This window comes from Bos taurus, chromosome 19 (assembly GCF_002263795.3).
Source record: "Bos taurus isolate L1 Dominette 01449 registration number 42190680 breed Hereford chromosome 19, ARS-UCD2.0, whole genome shotgun sequence".
In the NCBI taxonomy this organism is placed as follows: Eukaryota; Metazoa; Chordata; class Mammalia; order Artiodactyla; family Bovidae; genus Bos; species Bos taurus.
In genome coordinates, this window is record NC_037346.1 from 49,174,973 (window position 1) to 49,195,102 (window position 20,130).

Here is a 20,130-nt window from a genome sequence, read left to right on the forward strand (position 1 = left end):
GAGACCCTGTTTGTTCAACTTCAATAGTTTTAACTAAACTTTATATAGAGTGCCTGACCTAAAAAGAAGCCCTTATCTACTGAAAATTAAGTTAAGCCATCAGGATTCTGGAAATATGGGCTCAAGAACCACATGTGAACTTATATTTATGCATTAGAATTTACAGGTATTAAAAAATACACACATATATTGCAATTCTTCAGTTTAAAACAGGTTTTAAAATGATTTACTCAATAATAAGAGACTTTCATAGCTCAGAAATGTTTTCGGGAAACTTAGTCCATCACCTGAAAAAGTGATTTCACTTTTAAGAAAAATAAATTTGAGCTTATTTTTAAGAAACAAAACTTTCTATTTCTTCTATATACAATCTTTTGTTTCTCCTAAACTCAATGAGTTAAAACAGGAAATTCTATGGTCAACCAAACTATAAAACTTTTTGAGAAGAAGACTATTTTTACTACCTAGAAATATTCAATACATATACTTAATTAACTAATTTTATCTCGGTTGTGTTAGGTCTTTGTTGCTGTGCACAGGCTTTCTCTAGTTGTAGAGTGTGGGCTTCTCCTTGCTGTGGAGCGTGGGCTCTAGGGCGCATGGGCTTCAGCAGTTGCGGCATAAGCCTGTGGCTCACAGGCTCTAGAGCGTGGGCTCAGTAGCTTTGGTACACCAGCTTAGGTGCTCTGTGGCACGTGGGATCTTCCTGGACCAGGGATCAAACCCATGTCCCCTGCACTGTATCACCAGGGAAGTCAAAATATTCAATATAACCAAAATCAGCATCTCATCACAGAGGTAATGTGAGGGATAATGTTCAAGTCCTAGATACGTACGGTGGTACAACTAGGTAAAGAACTGGAGAAGATGCAGGAGATAAGCGCATATGTGTACCAGGCCCCTCCCCAGCCTGCCCACAGAACTGCCTTCTTCTCTCCCCCATGAATGCAGATGAGGCGAGACAGCTTCTGATCCTGATAAAACTGTATTTTTCCTAGAATTACTGTTTCTCCAATGGTGATTTTTTTTATTAAAAGAACTATTCAAACAGGTGGTAAGAAATTAAACTTTTACCAATACACAAATAAGTTTACTTAAAAGCAGCTCAGTTCCGTATTTTAAAAAGTTTTAGGATCTCACCCCGCCAATGTCCATAACCTAGAAGAGGCTCTCGTGAAACCTGAAGCCCCGCCTAAGAGCATCAGCCAGTGATGGTCTAGGTGCTTTCACATGCATCTGTCTTGTCATCGAAGAGAGAGTCAAAAAAACACATCTCTTGCCTGGCTGAGGAGGAAGAATCCACAAAAAAGAGCTTCATAAAACGTCCATGAAGGGAAACTAGTAACATCAGAAGAGTTCCAGCACTTCAATTGAGTATAATTCTCTATTATTCTTTTCTTGATTTAATTTCTGTAGCTCACGAAAACTTACTTCAATCTTGTTGAGCTCGGAACAAATGCTTATCTAAAGAAAAAAATTCCAAAATAAATTTTTACCATAACTTGTACAAATAAACCCTCCACAATTACTTAGAGCTATTCCAAGAAAAACTAATAATAATGCTTCTTGGTTACAAACAGAATTCAGTATATATAAAATAACAACATACCTGGGATTTCACAAATTTGTAAAGACTTAACAGTAGCCTTTTTGCTTCTGGTATCATTACCACAACAGTAAAATTAGCATCCAGAAGTAGACATATCCAATCCATAATCTGAAGATAAACAGTGAAAAGGGAAGTTAAGATTTTACAAAGTCTATGATTATATCAAGCAGTTATAAGAAAAATAAGCTTTCTTTACAGAAGTCTGAACATTTTAGTTTAGAGATGAAGGAATTTCTAAGCAATCTAAAAAGGCTCTTTTCTGCTTTCGTATTTACCATTTTATAAGCATAATTGTGTCTTTTCCATCAGATAAGTCAGTAAAAAGAAAACCACAGTAATATTTAATCCTAGGGAAAGTGAGCATATTTTATTTAAAATTTTTTTTTGATTTAACTACTGGCAGCTATAAAAAAAGAACCCATTCATCTCCTATTCTGAAATATACTACATACATTATGACGCAAAAATAGGGTGTCATGTATTATAGATGAATGGCCAAGAACTAAAATAAAATTACTTTATACTTACTTAAGTATCCTACATCTTCAAATGGTGGTGTTAACATGAAAATATCATTCATGAAAAAGCATTAAGGAAATCAATTATCCATTTGCGGGAGGGGGGAAAGCAGATCCCTATATACCCTCTACATCAAAATAAATTTTATATGTATCAAAGAGTTAAACACAGAAAAAGAAAATAAATGTATTACAGAAAAATACACGGTGGCTATTTTTATACTCAGAGTGGGTAGGGCCTTAAACATGACACGGCCAAAAAGAAGCCACAAAGGAAAAGCTTAACAACTTTAACGGCATGAAAATTAAAAACTCATCTACGGTAGAAATGACATTAAAGAAAGTAAAAAGACAGTGATAGGAAACGAGTATTTGTAATATTTTGACAGAAACAGATGAGTATCTCAATAGACAATAAATAACTTACAAGTTAAAATGAAAAAGACAGAAAATGCAATGGAAAAATGGACAAAGAATCTGATTAGGCAGTGCAGAAAAAGAAGTATAAATGGGCAAGAACTGATGGTCTATCTTTCTCATTACCAAAGAAATGCAAATTAAAACACCCATCTGTTATCTACTGATTGGCCAAGAGTAAGGTCTCGGACCTTTGTGGCCATAGTACCTCTTGTCACAACACTTCGGAAAGGCAGCCTGGCATGCTCAAAACTAAAAATACACGTACCCTTTATCCAGTAATTTCACTAATGAGAATCAACCCAATAGGTGTTCTCTCATAATACATAATACAATACAAGAATATCTGTATAAAGATGCTCACTGAAGGTTCATTTACAATAGCAAAAAACTGTTAACAGTTTAAACGCTGATCAACAGGGGACTAGCAAATTAAGATTTTCTATAAAATCAAATGGTGTGCAGGTATATATCTTGATCCACAAGATACACAAAGCGTAGTACTGAATGAAAAACCTGAACTGCAGAACAGCTTGCACCTTATGATCTAATTTATGTCAGAAAGATACAAGAAGATAAGTTAGTGTAAAGACAGAAAATTTCTAGACTAAAAGCAACTCTGAGTATTACTTATCTTTAAGAGGGACTAGGAATAGATTATTCAGAGGATACTTATTATCACCCTCTCCCAATGAAGGTGAGGAAATGCTTGAAAAGGGTCACAATAAAGAATCAGAAATTGAAGTTCTAAAGATCTATCATTCTTCCCAGCACCAGATCAAAGTAAAAAGATTATCTCACCTGGCTCAAGGTTGGAGGGTGTGTTCCAGGAAGAGTCATTGTAGCATTTTCACTACACTTCAGATATAGGAAATACAAATACTGGAGAAACAGCTGGGCAGACGGAAAAAAAGACAATCACTTTCATAGAAAAATTTTCTCTGTAAAAAGCTAACAAAGAGACTGCAAAGAATTTTAAGAGGCTACTGAAATTAACTGTACATCAAATAAATATGCTATAGACATCAAGGACACAAAAAACAAATCGAATGCACTTTCTGCCATCAAAGAGGAGTTCATTTGGTTTGGGAGAGGTGGGTGAAGAGCTTATTTTGTTTGCAAATAATAAGCAGAGAAGAGAGACTCCTTCTCTGGGCAATTCCTTTTAGTTTCTGTGCTTGCTGTGCTTAGTCGCTCAGTCGTGTGCGACTCTTTGCAACCCCACAGACTGTAGCCCGCCTGGCTCCTCTGTCCATGGGGATTCTGCAGCCAAGAATACTGGAGTGGATTGCCATTCCCTTCTCCAGGCGATCTTTCCAACCCTGGAATCGAACCCAGGTCTTCCATATTCCAGGCGTATTCTTTACTATCTGGGCCACCAGGGAAGTCCTTTTAGTTTCTACTCAACTGTAACTTAGATGGATGAACCTAGACTTCCAGTTTGGCACCCGGATCATGTCAACCTCTGCCTCCTCCAGATCACTCTAGCCTCCTAGGCACAATTTTTCACCTTGAGGGCTGGGAAACCTCTTACTCAGATGAAAGAACTCTACAACCTTTTGAATGCTCTAAAAGCTGGGTACTGTTAAGCAGCAACATTTAAAACAGAAATAAAATCCTGTATGACCTGTAAGAACACTCACAGTGCTGTGCTGTGCTGGGATGTCCTTCAAATGAGGCAGAAGAAACGTCTCACTGTATGCTGAGTGAAGAACTGCATTTCTACTTAGGAATAAAGGAAAATCTTCAACAAATAAAGGCTTTTCAACTGAAATTACGAGTAACTCTCTTCCCCAGTGACATTTTTTCTAAATGGATACAAAAGTTCTACTTATCTAGAAGAGCTCTATCACGGAACATTCTCATCACTAGAGATCATCTTGTATGCTTCACTATTATAAATAACTGGTATTTATTCAATATGATAATTTTTAGAACTGACAAAGCTTCTATCTCAGTACAGCTTCTTAAATAAGAAGGTTTAAGTAAGTTGTTTAAACACAACATTGAATGGAATCCATTTTCAAGCAGAATCTGAAAAAAAAAAAAGAAAGAAAAAAAAAACCCCACCTTAAACTATCTAATTACCCCTTAGTTTTTGCTTGGTATTGATTACATTCCTGGGAAAAAGACGATACAAGGGAAACTGTTTCAAAGGATACAAGAGCGCTGCTCTTTTCGGGGTAACGGGACACGAAGTGCTCTCGTCTGCTGCGGCCTGAGGCTTCTCCTTCAACTTCTGAGCACAGCTGTCACAGTTATCTTCCTCAGGACTGAAGCCATTCTGAAGAAATGCAGTTTGTTCTTCCATTTCCCCATCTTGCACAGGATCCATATAGTCAGAAACTGACTCCATATTGATATCTGTGTCTTGAAGAGTGTCATCACCAATGCTATCATGTTAATTGAAAGCAGGAAATAATTTTTATAAATACTTGAATTTACTGGCAAAAGTTTCATTGTCAAAGTTTTAGAAGTCAAAAAATACAATAGACTAGAAAAGCAGTGAAAGGGAATTCTGTAGGGACCCAGTGATTAGGATGCCATGCTTCCGCTGCAGGAGGCACGGATTCCATCCCTGGTTGGCGAACTAAGATCCCTCACGCCACATGGTGCGGCTAAAAAATAAGGGGGGGTGGGCAGTGAAAGAAAAGGAGCATCAGCTTCTAACTTACCTCAAGAAAACTTTTAAGCAAGCGCAAGTGACTGACTCAGGGATGTCAGGGAACTGCTGTAGGCAGAGTTGTAGGATCTGCACGTCGGTCTTTTCTAAGGCAAACTCCATCAAGCCAGGGCACAGGCTAGGACCAAAAACATGAATTACTTTTATATATTAAGGAACTCTCAACTGCAAATAATTTACAAGGCTTTTTCAGAGTATGAAAATCAGAACTGTAGAAACCACAGAAATATTTACCTGTAAGAAAGCACGTGCGTTTGGACAAGCTGCATCAGACAGTTGCAGGGATAAAATGATGGCTCTGCTTTACATCTTCCCAGAAGTCCTATTATTACATCCCCAATAATGGTATGAAAGTCAGGGGTCCTCTTAGTAGCCAAAAACTTACGTAGTTCTACTTCGATATGTTTTTCTGAATCTTTCTGGAAGGGCAAAAGTAAACAGTTTAATACGGTACCAATTAATAAATGTCACTCTGTACTTGAAAGTTCCTAGCTCAGCATTTTCTTAAATCACTAACAGCATTCATGTATTCTTGTGAAACTGGAGTTGATATGACAATTTATTGCACAAAGACAAAATGCAAAGAAAAAAATAAAAACCACAAGGATTTAGACATCAGAACTTCTAAGAAACTAAATCACGAACATTCAATGCAAAATTGAATGAGATACGAGGCCACCACCATCACATTAAACTCACAAAATGCTTGGTGCGAGTCAAAGTATCACTTTGACAACCTCAACATACCAGACAAATGTTAGCCATAGCTCTAAAAATGATCACAAAAGGAAGAAAGATAAAAAGTACATGGCATTTCTTTTAACCGTGAATTGATTTTCCATATTTCTAATATTTTAAAATTTACCTGTATGGTTGCTAAGAGTTGTGTGGAGGCAGGAACCTCTGGCTGTACACTCACTTCAACTTTTCTTCTCCTTAACTGGAATTCAGTAAATTGATTAGGATCTCAAAAATGATACAAAAGATCCAATAGACATTTAGAAGAAAATAAATGTCCCAAAGAGACTGGGACACTTTTGCTCTAATCACGAACTTTTTTAGGGTTTAGTTTTCTTAAAGTGAAAAGTGGGTCTATTTCAAATTTTAACTTAAATATCTTAAAGAGTTTAAGGTTTTCACTTTTTAATAAATAAAATCACTATGCTCAGGAACGTATTATTACTAATTGCAAATTGGTCTGTTTTTACAGTTGGGTCTTATACACATGCCTAAAAAACTACTAGATGACATGTCATTTTTTAATAAGGGCTGTTAGGGTTCAAGCTTCAAATCACCCCATCATTAAGAACAAGCTATAAGAAACTAGTACAGATATCAATTATTAAAATAATTCAGCCTTTTCTGGTTTTTAACATTTGTACTAAGATTTCTATTTAAACTACCAAACTTACAATTCTCTTTGACTGCTCTGAGTTCTGAGATCCAAGTCCACATCCCTGTGATGTTTCCCAGTTTACAAAATGAGGTGTGGCATGAATGCCTAAGAAAATACAAAACACACAATTTCTGGAATTTTTTGACCTATTGATATTTACTCAGCCAATCAATCAAACAAAGAACACTGAAAAAACAACCACTCCGGCACAATCCAAGAGAGGCTTTATAGTCCATTTCATTCTACCAATAACAGATCAGTAAATGATGATATCCTAAAGGCCATGTGCCCACCGACATTAAGCCGACAGATGAGGCTACTGATAAACCAGGGAGGAAAAGGCATCACTGATTTTGTCTGCAGGACTTTCCCATTACCCCTAAAGTCAGAACACTGCTGTTTAAAACACAGTGTAGCTCTTTAGCCTGCAGCAGTATCTGCAACGTGGACTGTTTGCAAGGTAGCTTCCTAGACCAATGACATTTGAATGAACAGTGGCAAATTTCAACATTAAGAACAGATTATGCAAACTGATAGCTATGAAAACCTACATATCAAACTATAAGTTTATACGATGGTCTTTAGTTAATAAAACAACATTTAAGTTCCTACCTGGATCTTGACTATGTTTGAGTTTTCCAAGAGCACCTGCTAATGACGACACTTCACACTTGAATGGAACTACAGTTAGAAATTTTCCATGTAGCATGAACAGATTTTCCCCATAATACCAGAGCTACAAAAACAGAAGTTATCAAAAATATAAGAAACCCTTTTTCTAAGATCTGATTCAACAGAGCCATTTTTGTGGGGTAAGGAATCTTAATATGACAGAAAAGGATAAGGCAAAGGTAAGCAACTTTCTAGAATAATCTCACACGTTCAATTCATTAATTAAGGTAGGTTTACAAAGCTCTTATTTTTGCCCATGTGTGAATAGAGCATAATTTAGGGAATATTTTCTTTCAACTCATAAAAATCCGATCAATACATATGTTTAAAACAAATGAATTGTTTAAAATAAATATTGTCACTACTACACATCTGTTAACATGAAACTCATGAAGGCTCCTATAACATAAGCAAACTGTTTTGATGCACTAAAAAGAAAAAAGTAGAATTTAATATTATTTCTATCTCATGATCTCAATTATAAAATTGTAAAAATGAGAAAGGTATAAGAATAAAAAGCTCACATGAAATCAAAAGTGAAGTCTGGAAAAAAAAAGTGAAGTCTGTTAAAATAGCAGAAGTGTGAAGTGTTAATTCTGTTTAAATATAAATTAGCATTCTTTGCTGAGAAATCTAGTCTCCTTATCCTCTAATTACAATGATCAACAATGTCCTACATCTTGATTTTCATATATCTTATATCTTGATTTGAGTGAATATCCATTCACTGGGCAACCAGTACTTATTGAGCACCTGTTAGGCACTGGAGATATGATGAAGAACAAGAAAGACAGGGACCCTTGCCTCAGATAATTTAGTCTGGTCAGCTTAAGCTTTAATTCTTTTAAGTATTCCTATATAATTCTATGGTATGTTTAACATGTAATTTAAAAGACTATTAGGCAAAGTAACAGCCCTTAGATATAGTTCAAAATATGAAAGCAAAAGATCAAACAAAAGTGAGATTAAAAGTTTTATTAACTAGGTAATTGTTCTCTCCTGATCTAAAATTAGCTTCTAATTTATCTTTTGAAAGTGACAAATGTAAGGAAACTGTTAAAACAATAGCCAAATTAAGTATAATCTTGTAGGTAGAAAATATTTCTTAATTTATTTTAATCAAAAACTGACAAATATTTAGATCTGTAGAGGTCTCTTCCCTTACAATATATTTAGCAAACACAAAAATAATTATATTCAAAAAAAAAAGCCAAGGTGAAAAAAACTTACTTGTCCGCTGGTCCCTTGTGGTAACTCTTTTGAAGTCTGCAGCGTTTGAAATTTTGTATTCCATACAGAGAGGCATTCTATAAGGTAAGACATACAAATTCCAAAGTTTTCCAAGTATAAGTATATGATGCTGGGTGGGGGGTGGGGTTGGTGGGGAAGGCGGAAAGTTATAGTTAAACACAAAAGTCTTACTTTAGTAAGTATAAAAACGAGTAACGAAGATAGAAAATCAAAGATGTGAGATCTCATGGTAAGAAGTGGACACGTGCAGGGAGGGGGTATATGGGAATCTGTGTATCCTTCCCTCAATTTTGCTGTGAGCATTAAACTGCTCTAAGAAAATAATTTTTTTTAATTAATTTTCTAGTGAAGTATACTTGCTGTACAATATTATATGAGTTACAGGTGTACAATATAGTGATTCACTATTTAGTTATTATAAAATACTGGCTATATTCCCATGTTGTACAACACATTCTTGTAGGTTATGTCACACACAGTACTCTGTACCTCTTACTCCCCTCCCTGTTTTGCCTGCCCCTCTTTCCCCACAGGCAACCACTAGTTTGTTCTCTATCTGTGACTCCGCTTCCTTTATCTTCACTAGTTTGTTGTACTTCTCAGACTTCACATTAAATGATGTCCTACAGTATTTGTCTGACTTATTTCATTAATGCCCTCCCATTCCATCCACGTTGCTGTGAATGGCAAAATTTTCATTCTTTTTAATGGCTGAGTAGTATTTCATTGTGTGTGTATGTGTATATATGTATGTACACACGTATCACTTCTTTATCTACTCACCTGTTGACAGACACTTAGGTTGCTTTCATATCTTGGCAACTGTAAATAATGCTTCTATGAACATTTGGGTCCAAGTTTTTTTCTGAACTAGTTTTTGCTTTTTTTGGATATATACCTAGGAGTGGAATTGCTGGGTCATATGGTAGTTCTACTTTTAGCTTTTTTGAGAAATTCTGTACTGTTTTCCACAGGGGCTGCATCAATTTACATTCTTACCAACAGAGTACGAGGCTTCCCTTTTCTCCACATCCCTGCTAACATGTGTTATCTGATGACAGGTCTGAGGTGGTATCTCACTGCTATTTTGGTTTGCATTTCCTGATGATAGCAATGCTGAGCATCTTTTCATGTGCATACTGGCTATCTGCAGTTTTTCTTTGGAAAAATGTCTATTCAGGTAGTGAGTGATATGAGGAATGTTTTAGAGAAATTGATCAAGGTAAGATGAAGTCAAAGACCTATTTAAGAATTAAGAGGCTACAGTGGGAAAGAGAATGATTTTGGGTGGTAATAAATAAATGAAAAAGAAAGAGGAGACAAAAAGGTACACTTTGATGGAAAAAATCCAAAGGACTTCTCAACTGACTGAATTTCAGTTACCCTTAGAAGCTGGCAGTGGTGCTCCCAGGACTGCTATGTGATCTTGATCCAGGATGGCGAGTGCAACACCATTTCGAGCACTGCCAGACACCACAGACTTGAGCAACTGCGACTGAACTAACCTCTGATTTTTTTCTGGTTCGCTCGGATGTATTGGTATCAAGGTTTCATATACACATCCATCAGAGCCTGTTGAAAACAAGTATTTATTGCTCATTATGGGATAAGGATAGTTCTATTATAGCTAGATGTACTAAGTTGTTTATAAGATTTTACCAATTTGATAGAGGATTTAACCAGAAAAACAAACAAATGTAACAATGCATTACTCTACAGTTTCCTATAAAGATTATACTACAAACTTAAAGTTGAGGAAGAAGAAATAGTAAAAATCTCAGTAAGAAATGGCATAATACCATGAAATGAAAATTTTAAGTATCTGTAATAACTTAAAATAGGAGGAGACAGCCACGAATATAGACAATCTAGTCAGTAAATGGCTATATCTCTTAGTAGAAATTAATTAGCATTCTGAAATAACATTACATTTCTTATTACTCCATCACTCTGAAAACCCTATAAAATTGGCTGGGTTTTGCAGGTCAGCTGTTGGCGATTTCCCATGGTTCTAGCTATGTTATATGAAGATTTTATGACCCTTTGGTTCAGACTCCTTTACTTCAATGTTCAAAAGCTGAAACATAAGTCACAAACTTCTGTTCAACAATAAATATGTCCTATAAGCCAAATTTTAAGAAAACCTGTCCCTCTTAAGCAAAGGTAGTAAGCAGATTCCAATGATCCTCTAGACATGACAAATGATAGGAGCCTTTTTCTTAACAGCCAATGTAAAAATCTGCACATTGAAAAACTTCACAAAGATTTGAAATTGTGATAATAGGAAATGCTTCCTAAATACTGCTCTTGTTTCTTGCCCCCTTAACCTTCTCAAAACAACTTCAAAAGAATCCATAAAGGATGCGGATGGAGAGAATTACTGCAAAGGCATTTTCCCCCCTAGATACAAGACTGAGATTAAAATTTAGAGGATTAGGTAAAGGTAAATTCCAAAGCAATAAAAACAACAACAGAAACTGTAAAATGCAGGCTGATCCAATACTGCTGTTAGTGCCCTTCTGTCTCTATCACTGTTCAAAGACGGGCACACCATACCGTAAGGCTGGAAAAGAGAAAATGGGAGTACCCACCTTAGGTACTAATTACAATATATCAAAAAACCTGCACTTACCATAAAACGTGATTTACCCTTTTTTATTGGTGTTTTATTATTACTTATTGCTTATGATAATTTTAAGACATAAAAATTACCTGCAGAGAACTACTGACTTGCAGAGAACTATGACTACACGTGGCAAACTGCAAAAAGCGAGGGCATAAATGCTTGTTAAAAAGCATGGAAAGGCAAGTACTGCAATAGAAAACTGTAAAATCCAATGACTCTAACTTAAAAGGAAAATATTATCCTGCAATATACTTTTATTTATAAACTCTGAAAGTTTAAAGAAATACTTACTTAATGACATTAGAGAGATGAATTTCCGACCTACAGATGTACTGAAACTCTGTATAACACATTTTTCTTCTTGACCAAGTAAAAGTGTGTATTTGCTTAGGATACGTGAGTTAAACTTTTGTACATAAACAAAGTAGTTTCCATGCTGGAAAAAAAAAAAAAAGAGGTTATTTTATTTTAAAAATATTCCTATTTTTACCAACTATATTTAAATGTTGAGACCAGCTGTTGTCCCACTGTAATTACTTTAATGAATGCTTAAACTCCTCTTCTCCAACTAAATCTTAGACATTATAAAAATGTTTAATTCAGGCATAGAAATAATGATCATTATAGGCTTTTTAGTATTTTAAAGATACCAAAGTCTTCTGAAAGAAATACCGAAGTCCAATTTTAGTTTTAATACTCATACTCTGAAATGTCACAAAATGGGCCAGGAATGAAAGATATCACTTACTTTTTCTGTAATGAAAATTAGCACAGGATGCCTAAATACCATGAAAAACTTTGTCCACCTAAAAAAAAGAAAAATTATAAAATGCCAAATCACCAGTTGAGAGAAACACATCTTCATCTAAATTTAAGAGTTTTTTTTTTTTTTTTATTAATAGTTTCCAGAGCCAGAGAGAGAGCAGAATACACTTAATTCGGTGTTTCAAAATATCTACCACAGGAACCCAGGAGGCATTCCTCTGTTAATCACCCCTGGATTAAATCAAGTTGCCAATGCTTCCAGAGCTTTAAAGATAATAGCACGAATTAAAGGCGTATGAGACCAGATGCAATGTTTTCTCAAACTTTTCTGACCTGTCTCGTTTTTTCAGGGTCATTTTGAGGACTGGTGTTATCAGGAAAATATTAGCATCTCACCTTTCTTTTTTAAGTGACGTTGGGAACTGAAGCACAGGGAGGGTAACAGCCTGAAACCAAAGTTGCACAACCATCTGGCAAAGTGGGGATTAGAACCCAGATTCTCTACCTGTATCTTTTTTTTTTGGGGGGGGGTGGGGGTGGCGGCGGGTAGGCCTGTGCTGTAAGCCTTGTGGGATCTTAGTTTTCCCACCAAGGATTGAACCCGGGCCCACGGCAGTGAAAGCATGGAGTCCTAACCACTGGACCGCCAGATAATTCCTTTTACCTGTATCTTTTCCCCTAAAGATTTCCTCCAAATACAGTTGCTGACACTTCAGAGGCATTCATTAGTTCTAAGATTCCCTGATAGCTCAGTTGGTAAAGAATCTGCTTGCAATGCAGGAGACCCTGGTTCGATCCCTGGGTCAGGGAAGATACCCTGGAAAGGGGATAGGCTACCCACTCCAGTATTCTTGGGCTTCCCTTGTGGCTCAGCTGGTAAAGAATCCACCCGCAATGCGGGAGACCTGGGTTTGATCCCTGGGTTGGGAAGATCCCCTGGAGAAGAGAAAGGCTACTCACTCCAGTATGCTGGTCTAGAGAGAATTCCATGGACAGTCCATGGGGTCACAAAGAGTCGGACATGACTGAACGACTTTAAAAAAAAAAAAAAGATATAACTGGTCAGGATCCACACCGTTCACTGACTACGTACAAGTCTTTGCTTGGAGTTTTAGATACTTAGTTTGTATCAGGTGCACCTGGAGGGGCAGCAAGTTAATTAAATAAGAAATGTGATGGAAGAATGGGGATTGGAAAGATATGAAATCAGGACATTTCCTTCTATCATTTGAGTGAGTCATTTTCCCAGTTTTATCCCAGACTTGGGAAGAGAGGAGGTTCCAAAGCACTACTGTGATTCCACTAACAACAAGCTGCCCATTTCTTCAAGGGAATAGGCTCTGACCTTGCAGTCAGGGCTATATGACAGAAGATTCCAATCTTGCGGGACTCCTCACTTCAAGTTCAAATAACTGAGTGACCAGTTGTGTCATTAGGACAGGACTCATTTGGCCCGAGATTCCTCAATCGCTATCACACCAAAGGCTTTTGGAGGATGTCATTCTGGCTAAGGTTCTACAGATGGTTTTTAGCAAGTTTTTTTTGTTGTTGGTTTGTTTTTTATTTAAAAAAAATTTTGGCTGTGCCCCAAGGTTTGTGGGATCTTAGTTCTCCAACCAGTGATCGAACTCTTGCCTCCTGCATTGGAAGCTATGAGTCTGGAATCCCCAGAGAGCATTTTCTTTTAGTAAAAATTGTAAGTATTGGAACGTACTTAATCACTTCTTCATCAGAGATAACAGTTTCAATTTTCTGCTGGGGCTCTGCAAGCAAAGCTTCTAAACCACGAACTGCACCTTCCTTGAACAGCACCAAGGGTTCTGTTCCCTGTATTGAATGTATTCTATACACCTCAGCGGACAACTAGAAGAACATAAAAACATTTAAATTTTTATTACAATGCAATTGCCACCTAAAAGAGTAAGGACAGTTAGAGAAGGCTTATCTTTAAGGTACTGATTTATTCTCATTTTGATTCACTTTTGTTTATGGTTCCAAAGTCAAATCTACAACATATAGTACATTTAGAAGTCTAACTTTTGCTCCCATTCTCTCCCCTGCTCCCGCCATAAGTAATCACTTGTATTCATTTTTGGCTTATCTTTCCATTATAAATACTGGAGGTTAGGCCACAAGCTGGGTCTCTCAAAATTGGAGGCGAAGAGAAGTACAAACCAAATCATTAATGCAGAGTTATAAGTGATTCTGGTGTTAGAAAAAGACCGATGCCATACATAAATACATGCACGATGTAAAAAACTGACCTGCAAGCCCAAAACACCATACAGGGGATTAAAAAAAAAAATGTGTAAAATTCAGGGTCATGTTACCGCAGGGTAAACAAAAAGACTGGAGCCAACAGGCAGCACACGTAGCTAGCTAGAAGTTTCAAGGGTCTAGGTGACAACTGCCATTATAACGGTATCAGCTCCATTGTGAACCACTTCTAAAATGTGCCAATTATATTGAGAATTCGGAGAAGGCAATGGCACCCCACTCCAGTACTCTTGCCTGGAAAATCCCATGGGCAGAGGAGCCTGGTAGGCTGCAGTCCATGGGGTCGCTAAGAGTCGGACACGACTGAGCGGTTTCACTTTCACTTTTCACTTTCATCCATTGGAGAAGGAAATGGCAACCCACTCCAGTGTTCTTGCCTGGAGAATCCCAGGGACGGGGGAGCCTGGTGGGCTGCCGTCTATGGGGTCGCACAGAGTCGGACACGACTGAAGTGACTTAGCAGCAGCATATTGAGAATTAGACACTTAAAACCAGAATGAGCTTTTGAGATTAACATAGTTAAAGATCGTCATTTTATAAGAAAAAGTTAATTAACATACTGAAGGGTCATTGGGAGAAAAGGCACAGTTAGTTGATCATGGTGCTTTTTCATTTCATTATGTGCCACTCTTAAAATGTATAACTGCATGAAACGTGCAGAGTCTGTTCTACCTATTTCAAGAAAGGGATCAAGTTCATTTGTTCTTGCAAGGGACACACCACAAACATTTAAGTGCATGGAAATAACTATAAATGTGTCATTCGTTAATTATTTAAATTACTTCAGTATCATATGAAAATAACACATAACATTTTCTAACATACTCAAATTGAGACATTTTACCAAGATATACTGTACAATAAATAGAATGAAAAAATGATTATAACATTCATGTCATGTTCACAGACCCTTTAAGATTAATAACTGCCACATTACAAATAATTCCATCTCACCAATAAACTAAATAAGTATGTTGGATCCAAAGACTTACTGTTGCTTTAAATACTTTATCCAGGTTGACGTCTTCATTATTCCATATTCTCAAGACCTTAAATTAAAACATACAATTTAAAAAAGCATTCCAATATCCACTTACATACAACATGAACAGTTAATAAATCAACATTTGTTTATATATATAGTTTTGAAAACTCACCTTATTATCATGTACAACAATATACTCGCCAGTTTGAAAGTTGCACACAGCTGGACATGTTATAATCTGCCCTTGTTTCACTGACCAGCTCCCCAAGGGTTTCTGATCAGAAACCTAATGAAATGAACATACGATATTTAAAAAGTCAGCTTCAGATTTTAAAGCTACTAAATTTACAATAGAAACAAAAGAAGAAATCATTAGAATGACAGCATTTAATAAAGTTCCTAAATTAAAAAATAAGGAGACAAATACTATATGGATTCCACTTAAACAGAAAGTAGAATAATGGTTGTCTGGGGTTGGCAGAATTGGAAATTTAATGGGAGTTTAATGGGTATAGAGTTTCAGTTGTCAGATGAAAAGAGTTCTGGAGACGGATGGTAATGACATTGTACAACAATGTGAATGCATAACCCGAACTGTGCACTTGTAGTCATTAAGATATTAAATTTTGTTATGTGTATTTTACCACACTTTAAAAGGTAGTTAAATTGAAAATATTAGTTTCCAAAATGCAAAATTAGTAACAACACGCTTTGATAATGAACAATATTAGTACATTAAAAAAATTGATTTCATTGTGTTCTTGGAACAGAGGCATGAGAAACAAAGTAAGGATAGCTGGAATAATGCCAATTCCAATCAGCCACTCCACTCCTATGCAAAACTACAAAAGGTCCCCTTGACAGCCAGGTAAAACCCAATGGTATCAACAGAAGCATCAAAAAACAGTATAGGGAACTGTTGGCAACCTGTTCCCCAAACTTCAAAGCAGGCAGCTAGCTTTCTTTTTAAATTGAGGTATAATTGCTGCACAATATTATATAAGTTACAGGTATACAATATAGTAATTAGTAATTTAAAGGCTGTACTCCACTTACAGTTATTATAAAACACTGGCTATATTTCCCACGTTGTACAATCTATCCCTGCAGTTTATTTTATACAGAACAGTTTTCTCTCTCCCCCCCCCACCCCTATTTGGCCCTCCTCCCTTCCCTCTCCCCGCTGGTCACCTCTCGTTCGCTCTCTGCATCTGTGTCTGCTTCTTTTGTTATCATCACTAGTTTGTTGTAGTTTTCAGAACCTAGTGCTATCAGATCGCGTTTGCCTTTCTCTGTCTGATTTATTTCACTTAATAAAATGCCCCCAAGTCCATCCACGTTGCTACGTGCTGGGCTTCCCAAGTGGGGCTAGTGGGTAAAGAATCCACCTGCCAAGGTAGGAGGCGTAAGAGACACAGGTCCCCCCTTGGGTTGGGATGATTCCCTGGCGGAGGGCACGCAACCCACTTTAGTATTCTTGCCTGGAGAACCCTATGGACAGAGGAGCCTGATTTTTGGCTACAAATGGCAAAATATTGTTTTTTATGACTGAACATTATTCCATTGTGTTTGTGTATGTATGTATAAATACACTTCTTTATCCATTCATCTGTTTATGGATCCTGAGGATGTTTCCTTACTTTGGCAATTGTAAAAATGCTGCTGCTATATACACCGGGGTGCATGTATCTTTTTGTATTAGTGTTTTTGAGGTTTTTTAGATAAATAGCCAGGGGTGAAACTTTTGGGTCATATAGCTATTCTATTTTTCAGTTTTTTGAGAAATCTCCATAATGTTTTTTTGAAAAATTTCCAGCAAATTTGGAAAAAACAGCAGTGGCCACAGGACTGGAAAAGGTTTTCATTCCAGTCCCAAAGAAGGGCAATGCCAAAAAATGTCCAAACTACCACACAATTGCACTCATTTCACATGCTAGCAAGGTAATGCTCAAACTTCTCCAAGGTAGGCTTCAACAGTACATGAACTGAGAGCACCCAGATTCTAACTGGATTTAGAAAAGGCAGAGGTACCAGAGACCAAATTGCCAATATCTGCTGGATCATTGAAAAAGCAATAGAGTTCCAGAAAAACACCTACTTCTGCTTCATTGACTACATCAAAGCCTTTCACTGTGGACCACAACAAACTGGAAAATTCTTAAAGAGATGGGAATACCAGACCACCTTACCTGCCTCCTGAGAAACCTGTATGCCAGTCAAGAAGCAACAGTTAGAACTAGACATGCAACAACAGACTGGTTCCAAATTGGGAAAGGAGCACGTCAAGGCTGTATTTTGTCACCCTGGTTATTTAACTTATATGCAGAGTACATCATGAGAAACGCTGGGCTGGAAGAAGCACAAGCTGGAATTAAGATTGCCGGGAGAAATATCAATAACCTCAGATATGCAGATGACACCACCCTTATGGCAGAAAGTGAAGAGGAACTCAAAAGCCTCTTGATGAAAGTGAAAGAGGAGAGTGGAAAAGTTGGCTTAAAACTCAACATTCAGAAAACTAAGATCATGGCATCCAGTCTCATCACGTCATGGCAAATAGATGGGAAACAATGGAAACAGTGACAGATTTTATTTTCTTGGGCTTCAAAATCACTGCAGAGGGTGACTGCAGCCGTGAAATTAAAAGATACTTGCTCCTTTGAAGAAAAGTTATGACCAACCTAGACAGTATATTAAAAAGCACAAACATTATTTTGCTGACAAAGTTCATATGGTCAAAGCTATGGTTTTTCCAGCAGTTACTTATGGATGTGAGAATTGGGCCATCAAGACGGCTGAGGTCAGAAGAATTGATGCTTTTGAACTGTGATGTTGGAGAGAGCTTTTGAGAGTCCCTTTGACTACAAGGAGATCAAACCAGTCAATCCTAAAGGAAATCAACCCTGAATATTCATTGGAAGGACTGATGCTGAAATTCCAATACCTTGGCCACCTGATGCTAAGAGCCAACTCATCAGAAAAGACCTTGATGCTGGAAAAGATTGAAGGACAGGAGGAGAAGGGGATGACAGAGGATGGGGTGGCTGAATAGCATCACTGACTCAATGGACATGAGTCTGAGCAAGCTCCAGGAGATGGTGAAAGACGGGGAAGCCTGGTGTGCTGCAGTCCATGGGGTCACAAAGAATCAGACATGACTGAGCGAATGAATGACAACAAAACTTTCAGTTTTATGAGAACTCTCCATACTGTTTGTGTCAATTTACATTTCTCGGATACACGGGTTCTTTTTTCTCCACATCCTCGCCAACATTTACTGTGTTCTTTTTGATCACGACCATTCTGACAGATGTGAGGTGATATCTCATTGTGGTTTTGGTTCACCTTTCTCTGATAATCAGCAATGTTGAGATAGCGAGCTTCTTAAAGACAGAGAAAACTATGTTCAGAAGCTCACATAAACACACTTTCTACACGACCACTAAAAGCAAAGTTTAGGTGTGCTTTAGCAACCTAGGCCAGCACTTTCCAGCCTTTTTGGCATCAGGGACTGGTTTCATGAAAGATGGTTATTCCACGGACTGGGGTGGGGGATAGTTTCGGGATGATTCTCATAAAGAGGGTGCAACCAGATCCCTGGCATGCACAGTTCAAGCTCCTTTGACAATCTAATGCCACCACTGATGTGACAGTAAGCAGAGCTCAGGCAGGAATGCCAGTGATGGGAAGCAGCTGTAAATACAGATGAAGCTTTGCCTGCTGGCTCACCTCCTGCTATGGAATCTGGTTCTCAACAGGCCACCAACCAGTCTGTGGCCCAGGGGTCGAGGACTGCCTAGGCTAGGCTGAAAAGGGGGCGGAGAGTGTAGCCTTCAAGGAAAGTAACCCAGAACTCACAGGGTGAACCATAGGTGGCAACCGACATGTCCCTCAGAATCAGGATTCCCACTAAGCTGCCCCCAAAGCAAAAAACCAAAACAAAACACCGACAAAACTTTCCTCCCTCATGAGCGGGTAAGAAGTGTAGTGATACACTGCTAAACCATTATTCTGGCAGTGACATCTCCCAACCAACCAATCTCAGTTCAACCCTTCAGCGGGCACCTGGGGTGACAGAGACCCCAGAAAGGGATACTTAGCAAGGCTATCTCCGGGAGATTCGAAGCGAAAATACAGGTTTCCTTTCCGAGTCTAGTCCACGTGCACATAAACGCTCTGCCGCCTGCAACTCGGAAACACGCCTCTCTCTAAGGGAAAACAACCCAGTCAAGTTCTAGACCTCATTCAGCGTCCCGGAGAGGCCACGCCGGCTCTCCGACGAGTCCCCTGCACGAGCTCTTTCTGAAGTTGTGAGAAATGCGAGGTTCGGGCTCCGAGCTCAAGGGACGAGACGGCAGCGGGGGCACTCCGATCCTAACGCTCTCACCTTATAGAGGATGACGGTCCTGCCGCTGTCCGTCACTAGAAACTGGTCGGTTTTGCCGCTTTGCTCCACTCCGAGGGGTCCGTCAGGCCCGGAACCCAGGGGTACCGCAGTCAACGCGAACCCTTCCTCCAGGTCTGCCATTTTGGCCCAACTTACGGACCGCCTAGCGTTGCTCCCGGCAGGCTTCGCGCTTTCTCTCGCGAGAACTAGGAGGCCGGCTGGATCTAGCACTCGGAAACTGGGATACCTGTTCGCAGAGCCTGCGACCTCTGCCGGGCAGAGATCGCTAGCGGCGCTGAGAAAGGCGTCGGGTAGGCGGGGCCTGGAGTTTGCGTGAAGGCTCCGCCTCCCAGGCCACTCCACCGAGTCCCGGATGTACCGCTCTGAAAGGAAAACGCTGGGCGGGACGGGGGGATCTTACCTGTTAGGAACTTAATCCGCCGATTCTTGTGCTTGAGGGACTGAAGGGTAGGCGTGGCAAGTGGCAGAATATAAATAAAGTAAATCTTTTTAGTGGAAGTGAACTCTCTAGGAATTCCTACCA

The 20,130-nt window shown here is 38.4% G+C and overlaps 1 protein-coding gene across 2 annotated transcripts; it reads right to left on the reverse strand.

Moving 5' to 3' along the window:
- Positions 1–966: 966 nt before the first annotated feature.
- On the reverse strand, positions 967–19,740 carry NOL11 (nucleolar protein 11). Of its 2 annotated transcripts, NM_001034525.1 has the most exon segments (18): positions 1,053–1,464; positions 1,610–1,717; positions 3,346–3,438; positions 4,188–4,266; positions 4,707–4,937; positions 5,220–5,345; positions 5,462–5,646; positions 6,093–6,167; positions 6,640–6,728; positions 7,236–7,359; positions 8,526–8,602; positions 9,930–10,118; positions 11,464–11,608; positions 11,921–11,978; positions 13,652–13,800; positions 15,207–15,263; positions 15,372–15,485; positions 19,587–19,740. In NM_001034525.1, coding segments are annotated over 18 exon segments (2,157 nt in total). In that variant the 5' UTR covers positions 19,728–19,740; the 3' UTR covers positions 1,053–1,347.
- Between the last annotated feature and the right edge of the window lie 390 nt (positions 19,741–20,130).

Bases quoted from the DNA above. Each gene is read 5' to 3' on its own strand.
- NOL11 (XM_059878054.1), bottom strand. From the start codon at position 11,962: ATGGTATTTAGGCATCCTGTGCTAATTTTCATTACAGAAAAA. The intron at 11,609-11,920 runs GTAAGTGATATC...TTTTTTTTCCAG, and splicing joins TAATTTTCATTACAGAAAAA to CATGGAAACTACTTTGTTTA. The intron at 1,718-3,345 runs GTGAGATAATCT...GTTTATCTTCAG, and splicing joins ACCCTCCAACCTTGAGCCAG to ATTATGGATTGGATATGTCT.